This window comes from Staurois parvus, unplaced genomic scaffold, assembly GCF_062004578.1.
Source record: "Staurois parvus isolate SC_StPar_1 unplaced genomic scaffold, SC_StPar_1.0 ptg000184l, whole genome shotgun sequence".
Taxonomy (NCBI): domain Eukaryota; kingdom Metazoa; phylum Chordata; class Amphibia; order Anura; family Ranidae; genus Staurois; species Staurois parvus.
In genome coordinates this window covers 6796435-6822234 of record NW_028317980.1, presented here as the reverse complement: position 1 = coordinate 6822234, position 25800 = coordinate 6796435, and the positions used below count along the sequence as shown (strand labels likewise).

At 40.9% G+C, this 25800-nt stretch overlaps 1 protein-coding gene across 3 annotated transcripts in view; it reads left to right on the top strand.

The window, feature by feature from the left end:
* The window catches only part of LDLRAD3 (low density lipoprotein receptor class A domain containing 3), a 273554-nt gene that overhangs the window by 151581 nt on the left and 96173 nt on the right, over positions 1-25800 (top strand). For all 3 annotated transcript variants that reach the window (XM_089677345.1, XM_089677344.1, XM_089677346.1), the window contains 2 exons: positions 11019-11144; positions 15766-15900. In XM_089677345.1, coding sequence (XP_089533471.1) covers positions 11019-11144; positions 15766-15900 — 261 coding nt within the window. The remainder of the gene's footprint in view (positions 1-11018; positions 11145-15765; positions 15901-25800) is intronic.

The window sequence follows — 25800 nt, the reverse complement described above, 5'->3', positions numbered from 1 at the left end:
GCGAACTATTGGCGCTTTATAAATACTGTATAATAATTATTATACAGTATTTATATAGCGCCAGAAGGTATGCTCAGCGCTGTACATTATAGTGGGGGACAGAATATGAGACAATACAGTAACAAAACAATACACGAGGGGTTCAAGGGCCCTGCTCTTTCGAGCTTACAATCTAGGAGGGAGCTCCTAGGGTGACTAGTACTTTGCCCTCACCCTGCCTTTTGTTGTTGGCATGGCTTTCAGAGCTCAGTTCTTTTTAAATAGATACATGCTTACTTCTTTGTTTTGTTGTATATTGCTTGCTGTTTTCTGGCCATTGAAAAGAACCAGGACCCATATTATGAGTGTTCTTTTAAAATAAATTAACATTTTCCACTTGTTATAACAATAAGTTACAACCATTATAACTCTCTTATTAGAATGAATTGCTCATTTGTACAATATATTAAAAGACTCTGTACTCGCTGCGGGATGTGGTGACCAGGCAGAAAAGCCTAAAATTCTAATAAGTTTATAAGAGCGCTGCAGGGCACTTTCATCTTTTATTTAATTGATTTATATTATGCTGCAGGTTAACTTAAGCTTTAATCGCCTCACATGCTGATTGAATGAAATTTTACAGTTGCTTTTTTGGAGAGCAGTGAAAAACAGAGGTCCTTAGTCTTTGTTAGCTTGTCACAAACAATCCGAGAAGCTCAAGGAAACAAAAGAACTCCTTTCTTGTAGTCGCAGTGGCCAACACATTAAAATATTTTCTTATTGTTTTTAGTCAAGTTGCTTTGCTATAGATACCCTTTTACCCAAAAAAATCAAAGGTTAGGTCAGCAGAGGCACCGGTTGTCGAAGAAGTCAAAAAGTATGTATTTATTGATCAGATATTGGTAAAATACACCATCAACGCATTTCATGGCTTCTAAGTGGCCCACGGCATGTTTATTTTACCAATATGTGACCAATAAATGCATACTTTTTTGGCATGAACACTCTTGATGCTTTTTTTTTTTGCTTTTTTTTTTTGCACAATTGGCACCTCTGCTCACCTCACTCATTCATTTTGGGGCAAATTATATTGCCTAATTTACACACCAGGATCTAAACTCTGCATAGCGAAGAATCATCCAGGAACGCCCTGATAAGCATTGAACATGACCACCCATCAGTCTCAGCATGGTAGCAGACATATTCTCCACCAGCTCTCCAGTAGGTTGCCTGAACGCCAAATGGGCTTTGTGCAACCCTTCAGATGACCCTATGTGTCACAAGTTAGCTTGCAGCCTCTTGTGTGTTTACACTTACAGTACCTCCATGCTGCCCTTGATTCCTTCACATGTGTGTTGTTCTGTGCTCACCTATGGGTGTCATCTGCTATTCCCTGGGTTTTATGTCCTTCCCTTCCATCACTTCCTGTCCCACCTCCTAGATGGCTTGTCTATTTAAGATGTGCTCAGACTGGGCCACATTGCCTGAGCAACGGTTGTTGTTGGAGCTCCCCTATGGTCTACTGAGAATCCGTTTAGTATATATGTGTACCGACCCCGGCTTCGTCCCTGACATTCCTCCTATATTGTCTACCCGTGTACCGTCCGGCTTTGTTCCTGACATTGCTAGTTTTCTGCCTGTACTGACCTTGGATTGCCTACTGGATCTCCTGCCTCTACTCCCATTGTACCCTGCTCCCGCTAGTGGTCTCTTCTACCTCAGCTGGGTGTACCTGGGGGCTGCGACCTGGTTCCAGCCTGCTCCAAGTCCATCCCCACCATCAGGGGCCCTGGTGAACAAGCAGGCTGGGGCTTAGACTCCGTGCCCTGGGGAACCACAAGCTGTGGTTTGATAGAGCTCACTATCATAGGTGCTGACACTATGCTTTTAATAATTTATTTTAAAATTGTTTACTTTGTGATATCCACTTACTCCTAATGGATTTCTCCTTGGTCTTTTTATTTTATTTCTTTATCTCCTGATTATGTAAGGAAATGTCACTTTTCTAAAGTCAGCCAAAGATGAAATGAATATCGGCCGGGTTCAAGGACCGGCCGAGGTTTTGATCCATCTATGGGCAGGCTGATTGTACCCAAGTAGATCCATCCACCTTGAAATTGTCTCAACCCTGTCTTTGCTGCTTAAAGCCCGCCTCATAAGCACCAAATGGATGAAACAGCTGAGCTGCAAGTGGCGGTGTGTTTAAAGTGAACTTTAAGGGCAATTAATCTGAGTTAATGTGTTGCACTAAGGCAGCTTATTGAAAAAAAATGGGCTGCCAACACACTAAAATGTCCCAAAAAACAGACATGTCATACACTTTTTAATGCACTGTGCTGCATTGAATGTGCATTGTCCAAGTATGTTGGGGAGCCATTCATAATGAATGGCACCAAAACAGAACAACGTGTAATGGTCCGTGTTTTTTTTTTTTTTTTTTTGTATTTTTCTTTTTAATCATTTTGTTGAAAACATTTAGCATATTACATGAGTTACACACAATGAACGAACATAAAAAAGAACAAAAAGAAACAACAGTGGTTCACATACATTATACCCTTGCAGGGGCAGAGTAATGTAGAGCTTCACATCCAGCAAAACCTACAAATGAAAAGGTTGCATAGAAAATCTGAAAAGCTATCCGAGATGCCTAGATGGTCACCGCTATTACCTGAGTGGTATACGAGGGAATGTAGAATGTCCAATCGTAATATAAGTTGTGTAATGTATGCCGTGCTTGGGATCAGGAGAGTATACGGGGATGCCTCAGAGATACAATAAGCTACTCGGGTTGTCGGAATGTTAGAGGTAGTGGAAGGTTCTGCTAACCATTTGGACCATACTCTGTCATATTTTTTGGGGCAGCCTCTGTGGAGCAACACAATAGTTTAAATGGGCCATTAAAGTGAGCTTGTGCCTAGCTAAATGTATCTGTAACAGATATTTTCTTGAGAATTGTCAGCATTACCATGGATCTGAGAGGGGACTCCTAATGACCCCTTTCTCCTTAAAGCCCCACTCCGGGGCAAAAAATAAAATTCCCATGCAGTTGGGCTTTAGTTGCACTGCACGATCAACTGCTCGTTTTGTCTAGGGGTGAGCAGAAAGCTTATACTCGCCTGATCCTTCGATTCTCCAGGAAATGGCGCTCCCGCATGGTCCAGTGGTGGACTGTTCCTGGTCTGTGGAGCCTGCTCTGGGCATGATGACATCAGGAAAATCACTCTTCAAGACTGCTGGAATGCGGGGGTGCCAGACTGATCTTGAGCTGAGAGTATCAGAGGATTAGGTAAGTATTTCTCCTTTCTTCTGTCCCCTAGACAAAAAGGAGCAGTTAACCTGTGAAGTGCGTGCCCAGACCCAGTGCATGGAGAAACATTTTTTTGCCTGGAGATGGACCTTCCTGATATTGGTCTTTTACTGAGATTGCAGTTATGAATTTAAGTTTAGTTTTTTAACATCAGTCAGGCACATACAGATCAAGGACAGTCTACTGTCAGCATCTGGGTCAAGGTTAATTTTTTTTTACATTTCCCACTCTGTGGCATTAACAGCCTCCATTCTGGCAAGATTTTTCACAAGATTTTGGAGTGTCTGTGGGAATTTGTACCTAATTAGCCTCAAAATTTTGTGAGGTCAGGTCCTGATGTTGGATGAGAAGATCTGGCTCACAGTTGGCAGATAACAGACTCCTCAAACCATGTAATAAAGCTGGATATGTGCATAGGGGCACAAGAATGCTGGAACAAAAAGGTATTCAGTAGGGTTGGGGTCAGGGTTCTGCAGGCCTCCCGAGTTCCTTCACAGCAAATTCATCAAACTATATTTTTACAGAGCTGGCTTTGTACACAGCCATGCTGGAACAGAAAAGGACCTTCCTCAAACTATTGCCACAAGCTCAGAAGCACTCTATTGTCTACAATGTCTTTGTATGCTGTTGTATTGACAGTAGCCTTTCAAGGAAACCTAAGAAATCAATCATTTTAAGGGCTGTCCTCATAGTTTTGACCCTTATAGTAGATGTAGCTTGTCTATGTGGCTTATCCTGTAATATCAACAGTTGTTCCATAGGGATGCAATTGCACTGCCTAGCACACAGATCACAAACTAGAGCAGCATTTCTCAACCTTTTCAGGAACCCTTGAAATAACTTTCTAATCTCAGGGAACCCCTGCTAAATTTGACTCTATGTACAACTCATGATACATTAGTATAGTCTGTGAGAAGAATGCTCCTTACACTTGTGATCATTGGGAAGATTTAGCACATTTAAAGATATAAAAAGATCACTGGTGCCAGTTGGAATTTATTAAAGAGGCAGAAATTGCTCATTGCTGAAGGAACCCCCATCAACCTCTGGAGGAACCCTAGGGTTACATGTCACCCCAGTTGAGAAACCCTGGACTAGAGAAAGAGTCTACAGATCCATCTATGAATTACCTTAATGAAAATGCAGAATGGTATTTATGTGTAAATTTTTTTGTATGTTTGAAAAGTCACCTGTTACATTTTTCAGTGGCCTGACTTGGCTAAAAACCAGTTGGTTGCAAAAGGTTATTGAAGTTTGCTATTCAACCCAACAAGACTTACTGTCTGAGAATACCTAGTGGTTTGTTTCCCTGTATCATAATCGTGACAGGTCTTCATGAAGTTTTTTAACAAAGTCCTTCATCGTATTTGTTTTATTACTTGTTTGTCCTCCTTTGTGGCCGTCTGTTCTCTTTAGTGAAGTCTGATAACATTAGTCTCAAATGAGAAGCGATTAAAATCTCTCTCCCGTCAGAGGTACGTCTGAAAGCGATGAGATTATCATCATTACCGTCTGCAGGAATTGCAGATGATCATTAATGAGAAACTGCATATTCAAATTTTATATTATCCTTTATTTAGATCTCCTGTCAATGAACATTATTTAAATCCACATTAATTGTCACATCATACATCTAGATTGACAGTTGTCATTCCGCTTGGATTAGTGTCATTTTAGTGATGACTCTGGAACACTTGGGATAATTGTTTGTGAAGGTTCTCGATTATCCAGGTCATGGTATGACCATAAGTAGTCATATTCAACTGAACTTGTTCTGTAATGTTGATGGCATTTTGTACTTTCTCCAAACAATGTCTACGGTTCTAATGAACTGAAGAAGCAGCTTAGAGAGGTTACAAAATGTGGAAGATGTTTTGTAGTTTCTTCAAGCTACATCTACGGTTCTAATGAACTGAAGAAGTAGCTTAGAGAAGCTAAAAAATGTGGAAGATGTTTTGTAGTTTCTTCAAGCTACCTCTACGGTTCTAATGAACTGAAGAAGCAGCTTAGAGAAGCTACAAAATGTGGAAGATGTTTTATAGTTTCTTCAAACTACGTCTATGGTTCTAATGAACTGAAGAAGCAGCTTAGAGAAGCTACAAAATGTGGAAGATGTTTTGTAGTTTCTACAAACTACGTCTATGGTTCAAATGAACTGAAGAAGTGGCTTGGACACAACATCCCACAAGTTCAGTTGAATGTGACTGTCTGTTACTAGCTACTTGGGATAATTATGTTTTACTTTCAAAACACTGAGAGAAGCTCAGAAGTCACGGGAAGTCTTTTAATAATTGCTGTATGTTGGAAATTCTAATTGGAGAACACATCGAGTAACTTATATAACACCCAGATCATTAGTTTCACTTTGTAAGCTTTTCATAATGGCAGTTGCTCACGTCTTCATTACTAGGTTTAATCTTTTCTTGGAGAGCTAGTCAGTAAGTGAGGAATTACTGAGCTTCCAGCCGTGTAAGTTGATCAAGGCAGGGCTTTTGACCCAGACTCACCAAGACAGGGGTCTAGCAAGAAACTTGGACCAATAAAGGAGGTTGTATATCTCACTTCCTTGGAGCTCAAGAAAGCTAGAAGATCCTTTTGATTTTATAGAGTTCCTGGCATTGGACATTTTTACATTAGATAGACACTGGTACTCCAGTGATCTCCAGTTGCTTCCGGGTCCCGCGCTGAGGGGCCAGTCTGATGCATTCTGAACAGGGTGGATAAAAATCAATGATTTTTTTTTTTTTTTAAAAAATCAAAAAAAATCTGATTTTTTTAAATTTAAATCGCATTTTTTTTATTTAAATCGGATTTCTTTTTAAATAAAATGCTTTTTTGAGGAAAATATATTACCATCCAAAGGTTATTCCATCATGAAATAAAGATTAGTTTTTTAATTATGTAGAATAAGGATGTATATGGTTAATTTTTTTGGTAAATAAATTCCATGAATCCATTCACAATGTCATGCTCTTCCAGAGGTTTTTGTAAGATTATTGGGCAGTTTCTCTGCCTACAAGATATTATCACAGATGATTGGTTTACTTTTGCAGTTCTCAAAACTGAATTTGACTCAGCGGAGATCACATGCCTCTTCTTCACAGCAAAAATGTTATAACATGAACAGAGTTAAGAAAAAGACCTTCATCCTAACTTCTACAAACCTATGAATACAGAATCAACCCCTTCACTGCTAAGTTCAGTGAATAGAATAGAAACAATATGTTTCTGATTGTTTGGAGTGGAATAGATCTGCACAAGAAGAAAGTGAAACTAAGTGTGAGGAGGAAGGGGCTGACAGTCTAAGTTTCTTAAAATATATATATTTTGTTTAGCCAAATTAGTTACCAAACATGGATGTTTAAGCAAATCACATATGCTGGAATGTTATTGTTTCAGATGAATAAATCTATTTAAATTGTTATTATTAAGGTAATGATTATTTTTCTCCTTCCTAAATACAACAGAAAAGTTGTCCAAATATGAATGATTAACCTATTAAACTGGGGATAAAAAAACTAATATGAAAAGTTGTTATTCTAAAAATCTTCATCTACTTGTATATTAAAGTTATACCAGCAAGAATGAGTCTTTATGTAGAAAACTAGGATTTATATCAAGCCTTACTGACTAGTGATTTAAATCAAATCCACCCTGATTCTGAACACAGAAGGATGGCCGCTCAGCAGGGGTGCTTTGCAGTTTCTGAATAAATTGGACAAAGTGGAGAGGCAGACCAGGCTAGATCAATGTAATTATGTAAAAATGTACTATGCCTGGAATTCACCTTTAAATGGTCTCTTCTGTAGATGCTCATAGAAAAGTTGTTTTGATTTAGCTCGGTTCCCACCAGTGCAACTTGTCATGTGACTTTGAGTCGCATCCCATGTCTTTCAATGAGACCATTCTAATCGCTGAGACTCAAAAAAAATGTTCCTGCGCTACTTTTGTGTGACTTGCATTGAGATGTATCATTGAAGTGGCAGCAAGTCACAATTGTTAGCATAGTTGGACTTAAAATCACAAGCCTTTAGGGTCACATTGGTGTGAACCAGGGTTTGAAATTGTTTGTTAGGTTCCTTTTATATGAATGTTCCGATAGGTCTGCTTACACATGAGGAGCGGACACAAACCTGTCATCCGCCTGCTCAGCAGAAAGATTCCCTGCTGAGCAAGTGGATCACAAGCAGAGTCCGCCCCTTACTAAAGCTGTGATTTCAGGTTCAATATGCAAAATAGCAGATATCCTGGGTAAGATCATGATGACATCATAAATGAGACCTAAAGAACAGGAAGAAAAGTTTCCACTAAGAGCATGAGTTCATGGGAGCGAAACCTTGTACCCCCTATGCGGGGTAATGAGGTTGCATAGGATCATAAGGCAGGAGAATTGAATTGAAGTTGATGCTTCATTAGCTTTACAATTCTGTAAGAATACATTCCTGACATGAAACAATATATAGTATTATTGAAAACAAATCACTACAAAGCCATCCTAGAGTTCTAGTGAGGTGATTTTGCTTAGGATGAAATGATGTCATCAGTTTGCTGCAGGCAGGAGTAAGAAGAATATCCTCAGTCTCCCATCCCATCCCATGAACTCTCCCATCCCATGAACATATTGTGGCTTTGTAACTTTGTAGCGAGTCACAAGGTGAGAGGCAGCAGCTGTGTCAGACATTTGTGAACACAACCAAGAACTGAACAGGCTCCAAGATTTACATGAGCTGGCATCTCCATTTGGGAAGTAGATGCTGGCCATGAAAATTTTCTGAATGAAGATGGCACCATCCTCCTGGTTGGAAAAGCAGATAAAAAATATTGTCATGGGAGCAATGTGATCACTGTATGAGAACACATATCTGGAACTTTACCTAGCATGCTGTACATTAAAAAATATATCTGATGCTCGGTCTACTTTGCACACAACTTAGATTACGTTCGATTCACTGAACAATACTGCTGTGTGCTGCCGGTAGAGTATTAATGATGTCCTCATTGGCTTTGTTATGCCTGGAGTTGTTCTGCCAAGGGTCAGTCCAGTGAGGATGCAGTAATTCAGATATAAATAGATTGAGTTTATCCCTGGCTTTTCATATCTCTTTGTAAACCTCATTGGCAGGATCTCCTCACCATTTTTCTTGGCTTTATGCCTGGAGTTTGGGGTGTTCCCACATGTGCTGGGGTTTTCCCAATCCTCCTGTTGTATTCTCTATAATACTGAATGAATCAAATATAACTTCAGCCAAAATATTTTCAGTCCAGCTTTTTAAAGAATGGGGGAAAGGGTTAGCACTTCTTTAAATTTTTAATACTGTCTGTGTCCTCTTTGAGAAGATCCAACCTCACCTGTCCAATGGACCATTGTCATCAAGAGAGAAAGTTGAACTAAGCCATCCATTTTTTTTTTAAGTTTTTTGCTAGAACAAGTGTAAAAGGAAAATTCCAGTTTTGACAACTGATCAGAATTGGGATTTTCTCTCGTTTTAGGGAAATTTCTGTTTGTATTTCTGGGAACAGAAAGTGCATGAAAATCTCCCTGATTTGAACACAGACAGATTACCATAGTTAGTGGTGCACTGAAATGAAAATTCTGGTGCCAAAACCAAAAATTCAGGATGCACTTGGCTGAAAAACAAAACAGACAATTTTTTCTTTTTTATGTAACAAATGTGGCTGGCAATTTTGCATTGAAGTCACTAGGGCGTTTTTGAATTAAAGTCAATATAGAGACGCAACTTTGCATGTATCAGCACCATTATCAGCACCTTTTTTCCTATCTACATTTTGCTAAGAACACTATTTTTGGCTAATATGTGTCGGCCGCCGATATAATATATTAAATAGATTGTTTAATAATATGAGAGCCTTGGGTCCAGGGTTCCCCCCTCGGTTGCCTTTATATTTACTTCTCTTTTGTGCTGGAAACGTGGACAATGTTGGGTTGCATCATATTTCTTCATGTTCCATGACCAGGTAATACCTATGTGTTTGCTGTATGATATCTGCTTATCTTGGTTTGAATATTTGTAATATGGTCCATATTGTTCTTGATGGTTGTTGACTCCCCCCCATATATTTGTTTTTTTTGTGATGCAATCCCTTTAAAATAAAGAATTTAAAAAATATATAACATGAAAGCCATCACATTTTGGGTTTCACACACTCCTGCTTCATTAGGGCTGAAATTGAATGTGACTTAAAGTGTTACTAAACCCACAATAGTAAAATCAGTCTGTATATGCAGTAAAGCATGCTTGTTATACTCACTGTGGAACCTAAGGGGTTAAAAACACTGTTTGATCCTGTCTCCTTCCAGTTTCTCCCCCTCTTATCTCCTGATAAGATATATCGTGCGGAGTCACTCTGCACATGTTCAGTTTGGTGTGTGTTCCTAGAAAAGTGTTTTTTTTTTTTTTTTTTTTCTTGGAGTGCTTGCAATCAACACAGGGATAATCAGCACTGTCCAGACAGAGGTCATGGGTTCTGCATCCTCCTAGAGCAAAACAAAACCTCCCCCCTACAAGCTTTAACCAGTGCTCAGCTGGACACTGATAAAAGCCACAAGACTGCTCTAACTGCTGATGAGAAAAGGTATTTAGCAGTTTGTTTGCTAAAATAATTGCACCTCCATGTTCTGTGTACTGTGGGAGACCATATATAGTGAATTTAGGGTCCTGGGTTTAGTTGCACTGTAGCAGTGCCTGGGCTCAGATCGGTTTAAACAGAAGATATTAATATTAACAGGTATGAAGCTTTGTGCATTTTTTTTCTCTATGGAGGAGAGGTCCTGAGAAAAATCCATATATATATATATATATATATATATATATATATACATACATACACACTGTATATCTGGATATGTATCTGAGTTTTTCTCAGGACCTCTCCTCCATTGGTGCTGCTTTTTGTTACCTGGAAGCAGCTTCACTGAAACAATTCAGCTTTTTAAATAAGATGGTCACATAATATTGCACATTATTAATAGGAGATCTAACCCCTCCTTTGCTCATATTTCAGATATAAAAACCTTGCAGAGGTTATTATCCTTTCCTCACTCTACCTAGAATTTAAAAAAAAACCCAAACAATTCAGATATCAAACCCTAAGAGTGGACTCCCATTTTTAACTCCATAGAAGGTGTGTAGATGTCTTGGTTTAAATCATTCTTTCTCAACCCTTTCAACACAGAGGAACCCTTGAAGTAACGTTCTGGTCTCAGGGACCCCCTGCTAAAAATGACTATATCTACATCTCGTGATATATTAGTGTGATGGTCAATGAGAAGAATGATTCTTACACGTGTGGTCATTGGTAAGAATTCCCCCCTTACAGATAGCTAAAAACATTAATGGTGTCAGTGGGAACTTATCTGAAGTTGCTCATTGCTCAAGGAACCCCTGGCGGTCTTTGGAGGACCCTGGTTGAGAAATCTGAACTAGATCATAACATTGTTATCCTTGGGAATGGTGAAAACATTGTAAACCTTGTAAGTAGAGTTTATCACCTGTCTTGTTGCATATGTGTCTCAACCAATCTTTGTAATATATGCATTGTGGTCTGTTGGAAGTTCTCAAAATTTCACTGTATATGTTAAGATAAGTTGTGTTTTTGCAAAGTTCACTTTACATGCTTGCATGCCAACAGACGTCCTTTTTTGTCTCTGTCGGCTGTGGACTCTCAGAGCATTCAAGATTGTTTTTGAACATCCTTCTTTCTGTTACAGCTAAAGCCAATTCGAAGTGTGGTCCGACGTTCTTCCCATGTGCCAGTGGAGTCCACTGCATCATCGGACGATTCCAGTGCAATGGACTCGAGGACTGTCCGGACGGAAGTGACGAGGAGAACTGCAGTGAGTCTCTTGGACTTAGTGACTTTGTAGTTAGTACTAGTTAGTCTCATCCGACTGGGCATGCTCAGTAATGTTGAAGGTGTCTCCCAGCTTCTCCAAGCCAATTCTTCAGTTCTAATGAGGCTCAGGAACATACCCTAGCATTTCCTGACACCAAGAATGGGACTGTGTAACTAGAAGAAGATGGTTCCACAATTTTCACAACTTCTATTCTGTTCTTGGACAATCAACATCTGCCTTGACACATTCCACATTGATTTTATTAAGGAGTCTGTGATACCTGTATGGATATAAATGATGGGGTTTGTGTCTGGCACTCATTAGAATGAAAGAAGTGGTGGCGTGGATAAGCTTTAACCTACCTTCACACGTACTATTCTGTTCTTGTACAGTCATCTACCTTGACATGTTCCACATTGATTTCATAAAGAAGTATGTGATACCTGTATGGGTATGAATGATCAAGTATGTTCCCAACACTCAGTAGAATTAAAAAAGAGGCTTGGATAAGCTTTGAAACATCTTGAACATTACTGAACAAGTCCATTTGAATGTGACTAATTACTACTAGGTATACCATGACCTTGAATTAAAAAAGAAAAGAAAAAGGGATCCTACCAGACTTTTTATTTTTATAGGCGTATATATAAGGGGAGGAGAGCCCACCACAAAAGCTTATATCAAAACATTCCTTACATAAAAGAATGGTTTTGCTCAACATCTCAATCCAAGTAGTTCAAGTATATAGGTTATATATTGAAATTAAATACCGACCGATATAATTGGCTGCGCTAATGACCTTTATTAATTAAAAACCAAGACAAAATATGTACATACATAGACCCACTTAAAAGAATGTATGGGTCAAAGATCGCATCTATATGTTGGACTAAATGACATATGCATATAACCGTTTCATTACTCACTCTATATTAATGTTAAATCAATTAGACTGAGAGTTCTCAGAACAGAAGGGACAGGCATAGAGAGTTAGCAAAAATATAGAAAGTGGCCACTCCATAAAATAAAAAAAATTGTGCAGCACCTAAATAGATGTTTCCCCCACAGTCCATCATTCAGGCTATGTCCAAGATGTGGTGTTTAAATCATTTAGACTCGAAGCCTGTTACTGCAGCCAAAAGGCAAGCCGAATGATTACTGATGTATTTTCCACTTGAAAATAAACCGGCTATCTAGGAATGTTCCCTGAAATTACTGCATCGAAGCTACCTTACCCCATACAAACTATCTAAAATGTACCCCAACGTTTCTCCTTGTGTTGGAGAAATTGTGGTGGCGAAGGGAACATTCTCCATATTATGTGGGGGTGCCCTCACTTACAGGTCTTTTGCTTTTATTTCAAAAGTGTTGGGTACAACATCCACTCCGACACCTAGTTTAACCTTACTTAATATCAATCTGAACCTTTTCCCAGGCAAATATAGAACCATAATAGGTCATCTCTTTATTGCCGCTAGACTGGCCATTACCAATAAATGAAAATCAACAAATATTCCTTCTATTTTAGAAGTGACTCACAGAGTACAGATACATTATGTATGCGAGAGGGCCTTAGCAGTTACCCATCAGTCTATGGGGAAATTTGAAACGAAGTGGTCCTGATGGATCGAGATATTTTCGTAAAACAACAGTAATGTTTAGAGTTGAGCAAGAGACGGTCCCAAATAATCATATGTGAGCTCTGTTACCTCCTTCCCCTTAGGGTTGCTTTGGTTCACACTTTCTTTTTTCCCTTACCCCCTGGCACCTACCGTATTTTCGCCGTATAAGACGCACTTTTTCTTCCCCAAAACTGGGGGGGAAATGTCAGTGCGTCTTATGGAGCGGCCGGTCCGGTATTTCCACCGCGGCCGTGTCAGAATACCGAGCCATCCGCTCAGCTCTGCAGCGGGACCTTACCTGTTCCTCTATCCAGCGGCGTGCTGTCTTCCCGGCTTCTGTAGTGTGGGTACTGGGCATGACAGTCGGGTGCCAAGTGCGCATGCGCAAGAAGCGGTGCTTTTTGTGAATGGTAAGGAGGTACCTGGGACACATGACAGATCCCAGAAGCCGCCGGACCAATCACAAAGCGCAAGTGCTTCTCGCTCATGCGCACTGGGCACCCGGCTGTCATGCCGAGCGCCATTACAGAAGCTGGGAAGACAGCGCGCGGCTGGATCGAGGAACAGGTAAGATCAAACAAAAACTCTGCGGAAGTAAGAGCGGGTACCTGTCAAATTCAGGTACCCGCTCCCCACCTCCCCAAAGGTCAGCAGTCATCTGTACTGTCCGCAGTCTCTGGTCATCCCTGTGCTGTCCGCAGTCTCTGGTCATCCCTGTACTGTCCGCAGTCTCTGGTCATCCCTGTGCTGTCCGCAGTCTCTGGTCATCCCTGTGCTGTCCGCAGTCTCTGGTCATCCCTGTGCTGTCCACAGTCTCTGGTCATCCCTGTGCTGTCCGCAGTCTCTGGTCATCTCCTGTACTGTGTCTGCAGTCCATTAGTTCAGAATTTTTTTTCCTGTTTTCTGCCTCTAAAACCTAGGTGCGTCTTATGGTCAGGTGCGTCTTATACGGCGAAAAATACGGTACTTTGTTTGTTCTTCTCTTTCCCTCCTCATTTGTTATATGTAATCTTCTCAAGAGGTCTGGTTCGGATGGGCCCATATATGCGGGTTAACTATGACTAATATTAGTAAAATACTATGCAAGTACAGTCTGCTATATGTGTATACATTTGGATTGGACATGTAACCTCCACCTATTGCAACTTATAGTTGATGTATATTTTATTCATGGCCCTTGGGCCGTTTTATGTCTGCTATAGCAATCTTAAGACTGTATTTGAGATGTGATGTTGAGCAAGAGATGTGTGTACCCCTTTCTAACCTGAACCTTGTATTTTTGTACTTTTATACAAAATTCTAATAAAAAAGATTTGAAAAGAAAATAAACCAGCTAGTAATCCTGCTGGATATATTGTGCTTGAGCCGTTTTGAATGTATTTATAAGGCCATGAGGCATCCATACCAAGGAGGGGTACCATAACATGACCTTGATCAATCAGAACCTTCACATACTCTGTACTTGGCCCATTCCGAAGATAGTAACAGGTCCTTTTTAGAGCAGGGAGGGTAAGGAGCACATATTAACCTTTCACTGGTTCTACTGCTTCTCTATGTGCCTGCCTCTGCTGGAGACATACTCAATAGTTCCTAGTATAGAGGACCATGTGACTCTCCTGCTTCTTTCCCTACCTGAGCACCCAAGTGCTGTCACATGGAGAAGGTTTCTAACTGTGTGCAAGTAGCAATTCTATGTTGGGTTTGAACTTATATAGAGGTTTTAAAGGGGCTTCAGTGGGGAAATGTATGAAAAGTTTTTGCTTCTTTCTCTTCCCTGCTGAAAAGTGAACTTGTTGCTTTGCCCTGTAAACAACATGTGAAATGTAGAAATATAATGCAGTGTAGCTGGAGGATATGGCAGATACTTTATTGGGTTATTGATGATTAAAGGAGAACTGTATTCTTAATTTTTCTTCTAGATGTACATATTAAAGAGGTCAACCACTGCCACTGAGACAGGAAGTGAGGAGAGTATGTCAGCAGAAGGGATATGATGAAAACCAGAGACTTTATCCTGGTACTTCTGAGTTTGAGCAAAAATGTGACTCACCCATGTGACAGCCGTGAACCACTCAGCGCTGTCACAGGAACGTCCATGGTGCTATGTAAGCTAAGACTTCATAGCTCACTACGGTCCTTCTTTTCACTCCTGGTGAATGAATGAATCCGTAGAAAAGCAAAAGGAAGTTAATTACGTGCCATTTGTGCAGGTTTGCATAAACGTGTTACTGCAAATTTACTGTATTTTGTAGCTGGGCATGCCCAGCTCCCCACCCTCAAACTCATAATTTCAGCTGTTACCCATGATACCTGAAGCCACTTATTTTTACAGGGTAACTCCACTTTTGTGGTAAAAAATAAAATAAATATATAAATCAAATAAAAAAAATATGGTGTATACAATTACGACACAAGTCATATGTCATTGAATGTTATTAAAAATGACCTTTGCTTTTCAATCTGCAGCACTATCATTTTCTGTAAAATGCAATATGGCAACCTGGATGTTTGATACATAGATGGGGTGCAGACCCCCCCCCCTCGAAATGTCATTTCCTGCTTGTGTGATTGACCTACTGATTTTGGGCATCCCCTGCAACAAAAATACCATTTTTGGTGGGATACTCCCTAAGGGAAATCACGTTTAAAGGAATGAAGACCCTGACACTTTTCTCCTTGGAGCCCTGCAAGTGCAGCAGCTGATTGACCATTATAAAATCATTCCCATACAGATTCACTTTACACATTGACACAGACGAACAACTATTTCTTCAGAATAACAAAAGGTAGGAACCTGCAACAAGGTTTGTTAAAATCCCTGTAATTTACATAGATAACCTCAAGTGGAATGTTTTTTTTTTATCAACAAAGTGGAGTTATGCTTTAAGTCCCTGTCAGTGGTGCAATTTCAGAATTATAAATGGTCAAGTCATTGTATTTTCGGATGTGAATTCTGAAGTAGTATACTTAGCATCCCGACTACTGTTCCTCTCTTCTAGCTGCTCATCCACTGCTCTGCTCTACGTCTCGATTTCACTGCAAGAACAAGCTGTGTATAGACAAGAGCTTTGTCTGCGATGGGGAGAACAACTGCAAGGACAATAGTGATGAGGAGAATTGTCCAAGCTCACAAGGTAAAGTCTTGGTTAATCCATTTCATTGTGTGTTCATGCTCCTTACAGTACATAGGGTTGGGTCAGTCCATAGCTGAACTGAAGATTAGAATACACTTAGACCAAGTCACTTGGACCAACAGTGGTGGAATGCAAGTGACCTATGCCTATGGATTGTATATGGTACTGCCAGTAATGGGGTCCAGCACTACCCAGAATCCTCTGTGGCATTTTAACTGAAAGGGGAAAAAATAAAAAAAAAATCCTGGTGCCAAGTTAAATATGAAAAACACTCTAGAGCAGTGGTTCTCAACCTTCCTAATGCCGTGACCCTTTAATACAGTTCCTCATGTTGTGGTGACCCCCAACCATAAAATTATTTACCCAGTAATTATAATTCATGTGTCCTTTTACCTCCAATACTGCTGCTTTCAACACAGTAGCTGCTTTTAACAGAGTAGCTGCTTTCAACACAGCAGCTGCTTTCTAAACAGTAGCTGCTCTTTACACATCGGAAATATGTGTTTTCCGATGGTCTTAGGGGACCCCTGTGAAAGGATCGTTCGACCCCCAAAGGGGTCGCGACCCACAGGTTGAGAACCACTGTCCTAGACCTAAACAAGCATATAACCCTTGCAGTGTGAGCACAGCCCTACTGCAAAGGATATTTTTAAAGGATAAGTTCACATTTGTGAACTTGTTCCACCTGGTTTTAGGGTGGAACATGTAACATGTTCTCAATGCTGCAGCCACTGCCCCTTGCTTCCCCCTCCCTCTGACAAAAGTATGGGGAGAAGTACTCCTGTGCTACCTGTCAGATTTGAAAACTGCGTGGCCGTGCAGGGCTCCACCCACACGGCCACATCATCCATTCACAGAGTTCCGTGAGTGAATGCACTCCAAGCCCCGACACCCTTAGAGGCTGTCGGCTTGTAGTTTTCAATGTACTACCATGGCGCTGTGGAGTGCCGTGGTAGTTCATTGAATCTTCCTGTCAGTATATCTGCTTGCCTGTACATTCCGTACGGGCAAACAGATATACTGACAGATCTGCAGAAGAACTGCATGGCACCAGAAATCTACTGATGTACTGATCCCTAGTGCAATGCTTTCCGGGCTCTTGAAGACAAAAATAATAAATTCACATTTTCGTACCTGCAAAAAAAATGTGCATTTACTATTTTTGTGCAAAAAGGGGAACTTATCCTTTAACATCTCCCAGAGTTGAGCTTCAATAAATCTAGGGGAAAAAGAAATGTGAAGTGAACTTGTCCTGCAGTTGATTTTGTCTCGGCAGCCATTTAACTTAAATGGTGTGCCCAGTGGCAGGAAAAGGTTCCTTCGCATCCAAGGGGAAGAGGTCAAAGTGCATCCCCCCATGAGCTGTGAAGTATTATTTGAAGACCATACGTTGCAGGTCTTTTCCTTCTTGTGCCCCCTCTGGCTAAAGCACCCAAGGTCATTTCCTATTCGGCTTACCCCTTGACCTGGTCCTGGCATATGCAAGTATCTGTAAACCGATATGAAACACATGACCGGGGAGTTCTAGTGCAAGACAGAAGCAGAAGCACAGATGAAAAAGCGACTTTCAGGTAAAAGTTCCAATATTTAAGGCGATCTGAGAACTCGCTAAAAATACACGGCGGCTCGTCTTCAACAGACGCTTCTGCTCTTTGTGAATCATTGACAAGTATCTGGATTCCAGGCAGAATAGCCCAGAGTTCCAGACACAGTTGCCCCAATTTACCACCGATAAGAAAGGCTTCTGATCTCAGTCAATGAAAGAGATCCGTGAAATAGGAACACAACCGTGATCCTTTCATGTCCTCCCTGAGACTCGGGGGTAAGAGTATAGCACAGGAGGCCTCGGGGGAGCCAGGCCCTCTGAAAGTGATATATCAAAGCGGCGAGAAGGAGGAGAGGAAGCCGGATTCTGCTGACTTTAGAATTATCCGAAACGGCACAGGAGCTGCGAGGCAAAACTGCAGCCTTAGTGTGGCGGGATGCACGCTACACCAACCCATTCTTCTGGGGTTTTTTTTTTTTTCCTTTCTCTGCTGGAGATTAGCGAGTTCCTTTTCCCTTTAAGAAATAACATGTTGTCATTTCCTGCGCTCTCTTCGCCTGCCGGCAGCCATTTATTATCCTCAGAGCAACAGGATGACTGGATCATTAGGAACAATGCAGTTTTCTGCTTGATGATTCTAAAAATAAGATGATCCTGTGAACTTATTTACACATTACACACAGGTGCAAAACCCTGATTCGTCATCTAATTATGCAACACCCACCGCGAGGCTGCAGATTTAGAGTGCAAATGATATTTAAAATTAAAAAAAAATGTGTGTGTGTATGTATATATATATATATATATATATATATATATATATATATATATATATACACACACACACACACATTTTTTTTTTAATTTTAAATATCATTTGCAATCTAAATCTGCAGCCTCGCGGTGGGTGTTGCATATATATATATATAGATATCTATATATATATATATATATATATATATATATATATATATAATTTATTTATTTTTTATATTAACTAGTTAATACTGGAGCTATACTGTATCTGAGCACCACAAACTGAAAACACTATTTAATTCACTTATTCAAAGCAAACTCCCCCATCCATCCATGCTTTCTTGCTTTATTTTGTTAAAAATTAATTTTGAGAAACATTCTTTTACTATTTCTAGCTTTGGCCATCTTGAGTAAGGGCACATGGTGTAGCATTTACTTCCTGGAATACATCTGCCCTTGGCTCAGGCATGCAGGCAGGAGAACATGCTTATCTGATGATCTGAAAAAGCCCCTCCTTCTCTCTTGAAGACACCTGGAATGTATGACCTCATTTTGACCTAGGATAGAAACCTGGAAGCAACTGAATAAATATTTAAAAAAAAATAAAAACAAGTCAATAGGATATACTTTCCTATCTATGTACTAATGCTAGCAGCATAAGGATTGAACACAGTTCATGCTGTTTTAGGTTGTTTAATTCTACTTTAATGGCGAAAATATTTCTAAATCTGTTCCAGTTAAGATAATCAAACCGCTCTCCCACATAGCACAGTCCTGTCTGGTAGGGCAGGGGACTGGATTTTTGTTTGCTGCAGTTCTTCTGAAACATAGGTCTTGTCTTTTCCCCATCCTACATCTGGATGCAGAAAGAAAAAGTAGCAGACTGATGAGCTTATCTCTCTGTAACTCTGCTTTCCTTCTATCACCATGCTGCTTGTACTGTAGCACCACTTATTAGCTCTTTGTGCTGCTTTCCCCTAACCAAAGTCTGAGCTCTGCTGTACAGGGACTCCAAGAGCCTAATACGAGGTTAAAGTCAGATACTTACTTACGCTGCTCACATTTTTAAAAACTTATTTATTGATGTATAAATAAGTACAGAACTGCTGGCAGCCATTTGTATATAATGACTTGGAGTTGAGCTTTAACCCCTTCCCGTCCGCCCTATAGCAGATATACTGCTACAGGGTGGCACAAGTGCGCAAGATCATGTGTGTATATATACGTGATTTTGCATTTCCAGGTATGGGGCGCGTGCCACCATTTGCGGCTGTCAATCACCGGGTCCCATCTGGTGATTGCTCGCCAGCACTTGGTAATTGCCAAGCATCTCTGATGGGCGGGTGAAGAACTATTAGTAAACAAAACTGTTCAACTCCCTGTCAGCTTGTGCACACGGCTGTGCATGGCCATGCAAAGCAGTGTGCTTACAGTGAAGCAGTAACACACAGCCCCTTGTAAAACAGCACACAGTTAACCCTTTGATCGCCCCACATCTTAACTCCTTCCTGCCCAGTGCCATTAGTACAGTGTCAATGCTTTTTATTAGCACTGGTCACTGTATTGGTGTCACTGGGGATGTCCGTGACACCAAGTCCGTTCCCCCCAGTGTCAGAATGCCCGCTGCAGTTCCGCAATAAGTCGCAGATCGCCGCCATTACTAGTAAATGGCATATTGGGAATTTTTTTTCAGCAAAGACATGTAGCAGGCCTAAATTTATGACAAAATTACAATTTTTTTTTTTACTGGACATGTTTAATGGCAAAAAGTCAAAAATATTTTTTTTTTCTCAAAATTGTTGGTCTTTTTTTTTTTTTTTTATAGCACAAAAAATAAAACCGTACAGGTGATCAAATACCACTGAAAGAAAGCTCTATTCATTGGAAAAAAAAGGATGTGAATTTAATTTGGGTGCAGTGTTGCCGGACCGTGCAATTGTCAGTTAAAGTAACGCAGCGTACGTAACGCAAAATATGGCCTGGTCAGGAAGGAGGGCAAGTGGTTAAATTGATAGTGTGTTACATCTATATGTAAAAGGGTGCTTTTAAAGCAGACCTCTCAGCATCTTGCAGTCTGTTTGCATCTTGAGCCGTGCATTGGTACTGCACAGATATATACTTAGGCCCCGACTGGACCCCTCATCTCCTCTGTCGAGCAGCGGGTGTAAACAGACGTGTCCATTTACATCTGCCTATATCCAATCCAATCTGATCCACTAAAAACCGATGAATGAGAATCTGTTACCCCTCTATCTAGCGTATCGAATAGTAGTTAGGGGTAAATGGACAGGTGGTCCGTTTACATCTTACCACCCTTAGAGGACAGCAGGCTGTGTTTGTGTCCGCTCTGCATAAGCTGAGTGGACACGGATCAGCCATCTGTCTGCTCAGTGAGAATCAGTGGATCGATCCCCCGCTGAGCAAGCAGGCTCCTGGCAGAGTCCACCCCGTGTGGAATGGGCCTTAGATATGTGTATTAAGATCTTTGAGGATTTGTGCAGCCATCCACCTATCATTGATTTGAACAGGTTGGCTGCACAGACCACCTGTTCTTTCCAGCTAAAAAACTATGGTCCTGGCCCTCTGCATAGGTAACCTGATGAGTGCATGTATGTGAATGAGGCCTTAAAGTCTGTATGAATAAATTCCTGACAGTGGTCAGATTGCAAGGTTGTAACTTTTAAGCAAGTCACAAGGCATGAGGGGCAACAGGGGCCGATCTGTGTCAGACATTTTTTGAACATAGCCATGAACTGCATATATACCAGGATTCACATGATTGTGTAATCTCTGAGTCGGTCTCTCAGTCCAAGTAGTAGATGGTGACCTTAGATGATGACTGTGCAAAGATGGTGCCATTCTCTTCTCTCTTTCAAAGATGATAAATACCTAGAATTCTTACACTTAAACAGTACTTGGCATGTCTAAGTGTACTTAACATGAAAATTATATATGATGCTAGCTCCGCTTAAATATACATACTCCCCAGCCACTTTATTAGGTACACCTCGCTAGTTTTGGGTTTTGCCTTAATTCTTCTTGGCGTTGGAAACATTCGTCAGAGATTTTGGTGCATTTTGACATGAGTTACTGTTGCCTTTCTATCATCTCGAACCAGTCTGCCCATTCTCCTCTGACATCAACAAGGCACTTTTCTCCACACAACTGCCACTCAACTGGACATTTTCTCTGTTTCAAACCATTCTCTGTAAACCCTAGAGATGGTTTGGGATGAAAATGCCAGTCAGCAGTTTTTGAAATACTCAGGCCAGCCCATCTGGCACCAACAAAAATGCCATGTTGAAAGTCACTTAAATCCCCTTTCTTCCCCATTTTGATGCTCGGTTTGAACTTCAGCAAGTCATCCTCACTATGTCTACTTGCCTAAATGCATTGAGTTGCTGCCATGTGATTGGCTAATTAGTGATTTGTGTTACCAAGCAATTGAACAGGTGTACATAATAAATTGGCCGGTGAGTATATATTTGGCTGTGTCCACTGTATCTTAGTTTAAATTACATCTGTCCCGTTACCAATCAATATCAGATTGTGTGCCATTTAGCTTGGACTCCATTGCTGATAACCTCTGCCTCCTGTACCAATTACCTATGTCCCTGTGCAAATTATCTCTGCTCCCTGTACCGATTACCTCTCTGCCCTGTGCCAGTTACCTCTGTCCCCTGCACCAATTATTTCCTGCCACACATACTAAATATCCATGGCCCCTGTACCAATTATGTCTGCATCCTGTACCATTTACATCTGCCCCCTGTACCAATCACCTCTATCCATTGTAGCAATTAAAGCAGAACTATAGACACTTAAAAAGACAAATATTGAATCCAGCTGATCATTTATCTCCCTCTCTCTCTGTCTAGATCAGAATGTTTTCCATGCTCTGCTCCTTAGCTGAAAAAAAAAACCCATAGTTTTGCCCTCAGTGATGGCAGCATGTTCTGTGCTATCTGGTGCTGGTGGGAAGAGAGATCTGCAGGATGCCAACGTTGGGTGGTCATTTGGGAGTGTAGGCAGAGCATTGGGTAAAACGTCCCTGTCATTGCAGTAGATGTTTGAGGAAGAAGGAAGACTAGCATTGAAACCCATAGGGTTGCTCGATTAGTGAAGGAAATTAATGGCGGTGTTTGGACAGGGTGTCTGAATTCTGGGTTGGTCAAAAGATTTCCAGTTTCCTTGACTCGTAACTGACCGAGTCCTGAGATTCAAGCAGCACACCAAGAATCCATTGTCCAGGTTTCCATTTATTCCAAAATAAATCAGGATATGGAATGAAGGCAGCATGTTGTGGGGCCTCAAAGTCACCCATTTTAACAGGGCCAAAAATTGCGGAAAGGTATATAATGTGTGCTGGACAGATTGGGAGATGTTAATCACACAGTATTAGGACTGAACAAGTGTCAAGTCCGTCAGGAATGGGTGCCAGCTAAAGACATATACAGTAGGTAATTTTTGCCTCAGTGTTTCAATATGGCCATAACTATAGAGAGCAGTGGTCAGCTGATACAACTCTCATAGAAAATTGGAAAGTTGTCCCACATTGGTGCTCCTGAGCACCACACTTCCCCATTTTTTATTTGTGTTTGGCTCTTTGCAACTCTTCCACTTCCATCTTTTGTGGTTGTACAAGGTGGTTTTTGGGCATTTCAGGGATGAGAAAAGTGCCCCAAAACTAGGTTTGTTTGCCGCCAGTAGAGACAGGCCCTAACTGACTTTATTCAGATGATTTGACCATAAATTTGACCAAATACGCTGGCTTTTCTAAATTTCCTCATAGTCTGTACATTTTCAAACCGAGGATGTTGTAGCACTGGATCCCATAAAACTTTTTTAGTTCTATACCCAAAAACAAGGGCACAAATTTCCTGATCTGAAGTTATCAGGTTAGGTTGGAGCTAGTGCTATACAAAGTTTTAGAACAGCTTGCAGAGGATAGTCATCTGAACATGGACAATCCTTGCACGGTTCATAGCCCTGAATTGGACATGAGGACACTGAGGGACAGTCCATCACAGGAACATGTGTGAGAACCATCCGTTGGGGGAAGTGGAGGATTGGGTAGGTTACAGGATAAGGTCATCTTTCTAAAAAAAAATAAATAAAAAATGCGCATCAATGTACATTTACTATTTTGTTTTTGTAGGAGTCTGGAACGCATTGTACCTGTATTTAGCAGATCACGGGTGCAATGCAGGGCTTGTACACATTGTCAGTGTAAGCTTTCTGCTCGTTCTTCGTATGGGCAGGCAGTTACACAATGACAGGAAGAATTAATGAATTACCTAGCGCTCACTAGTGTCCTGGTAGTTCATTGAGAACTGCAAGCTGTCAGCCACAAAAGAAGTCGGCACTTGTAGTTAATTCATTCACAGATCTGTGAATGAATGACGCCGCTGTGTGGGCAGAACATTGTTTTGAAATTGTGACAGCTGGGGCAGGAAGTGAGGGGGGACCGGCGAAAGGCTTCAGGAGTGGGAACATGTTACATGTTCTTAAAGGTGAACTTATCCTTTAAAGTGCAAAAAATTCTTTGTTAGACTTAAATAAACATTTAACATTGGGGCAGCCCACTGCAAGGAGGGTTTTTAACTTGGCCCAGAGTTGGACTGTAGAGCTGTAGATATCCATGTAGATTCTCAGCAGTATCTTGTATCAAAATAATTGGGAACAGGGAATTTATTACCCTTGTAGGGTCAGTAAGGTTAGGTTCACACCTTGTACATGAAAGGAACATGCAAAAATGCACATTTTCCCAACACACACACAGAAACACACTGCCCTTTAGCAGACACACGCTGGTGTCTTTAATTGTTGATGGTCCCCCCACGCATCTGCTGAGCCACATCCACTGCCACCATGCAATACGATGTGTCACGATTTTGTAAAACTGGGAAGAGGGACTTTTTTTTGTGTTCTTGTGCCCAGGGTAGTCCATTGAAATTAATAGGCTGAACTACACATGACGCGTGGGAACGAACATGCCTTCATTTTCAAATGTGAAATAAACATAACCACAGCTGCCCTAGGTTAGGAGGGTGGTGAAAGTCGCTCTGCTTCTCTCAGGACCAGAACTACTGGAGTTCTTGGGAGGTTGAACTTTTACGGATGTCTTTTTTTTTTTTTTTTTTTTTTTTTTTCCATCCTCCTTAAATATGTAATTAGGATCATACATGTTCTTGTACTTATAGAAGTGACCTGACAGAGACCCAGTGAAACGTGTCGTATTGCTAGGCAGGCTTTAAAATTACATCACCATGGCAACCTAGGCAATTTGGAAGTAATTCACAGATCAGAAAAGGCTCCTGGCTGCCAGGAACACAGACCCATGTGTCAGATTGATAATAGAAGTGCACATTACCATTTAATAAGTTTGCAGGAGGCCCAATGGACTCAGAGGGACCATTGCATTTCACACACCTAGCCTTTCCACTTGGCACAAAACTGCCTTTCCGCTTGGCATTTACAAAATGAAATGTAACCGCATACATTATGCAGAGTATTTAATACTGTGGAGAGAAAAAACGCTTGGCATTTATGAGCTTTTTGTTTGGTAATATTGTAAACCTTGTTGCCACCCTGAGGATGCAATATTATAACGTAATATTTCTATGAATATTTTGCCATATTAACAGACTACCAGCAAGAAACGTATTGACTTGTCTTGTTCAGCATCAGCACTAGTGTATTAGAAACGTGTTATAAAGACCCATAGGGTAGGTAGTGATGTGCTGGGTTGGGGGAATTGGAGGAAGGGTGAGCCCCATACCCAGAAGTATTAGTTTATTATCAGGGCCCCTGTGATGGATCAAACTGACGTAAGACCACTTACCTTGTGGTGCCCATTGTACAGCCTATATGTTGGTTTGCCTCCTCTCCTTTAAATGCTTTCTTAAAGTGACACTCTGATTTACAAAAAGAAAAAGATTCCATTCAAGTATGTATTTTAATAAAAAAAAAAAAAAAACACCTGCTGCTCTTACCTCCCCCAAATCTCCAAATTCCCTTTTTTTATTTCTTTTGGCTGAACCAATTTCCTTTTACAGGCTGGCTACATTCGTTCTTCATGGTGCCACTTTTAATTGCTTCTGAGATTAGCTGTCATGTGGCTGTATAGTTTCCTTACATCCTGAGAACATTCATCTTCCCTATGCATGTTTCCAGAGCTCCCAATGGTGGACCCAGGACTGGCATGGTGTGTGCACCAGGTAGAGTGAATGGAGACCAACAAACTTCCATTCTCTAATCTCCCCTACCTAGTAACCCAGAAGTGACATGCATTTTATATTACTTCCAATGTCACTTTCCTGACTGCTGTGGCCAGAAGGTTATGAAGCGTGATCTGCTCTCCATTTGCTTCAATTGAAGGCAGGTGAGACAACAGGGGCCTAAAAGACCCCGAGAACTTTTGTGTCCCCGCCTCCCCATGTGTGTGCCCCTGGCATGTTTCCAGTGCTCCCCATTTCTATTGGTAAACCCAAGAACAGCATAACTGGGATCTTCCCCACCTAGGAACGGCATAGCAGGGGCGTCAGGTAGAAGGGAGCAAGACCAGCTAACATCCATTCATGGACTACCCCTACCTA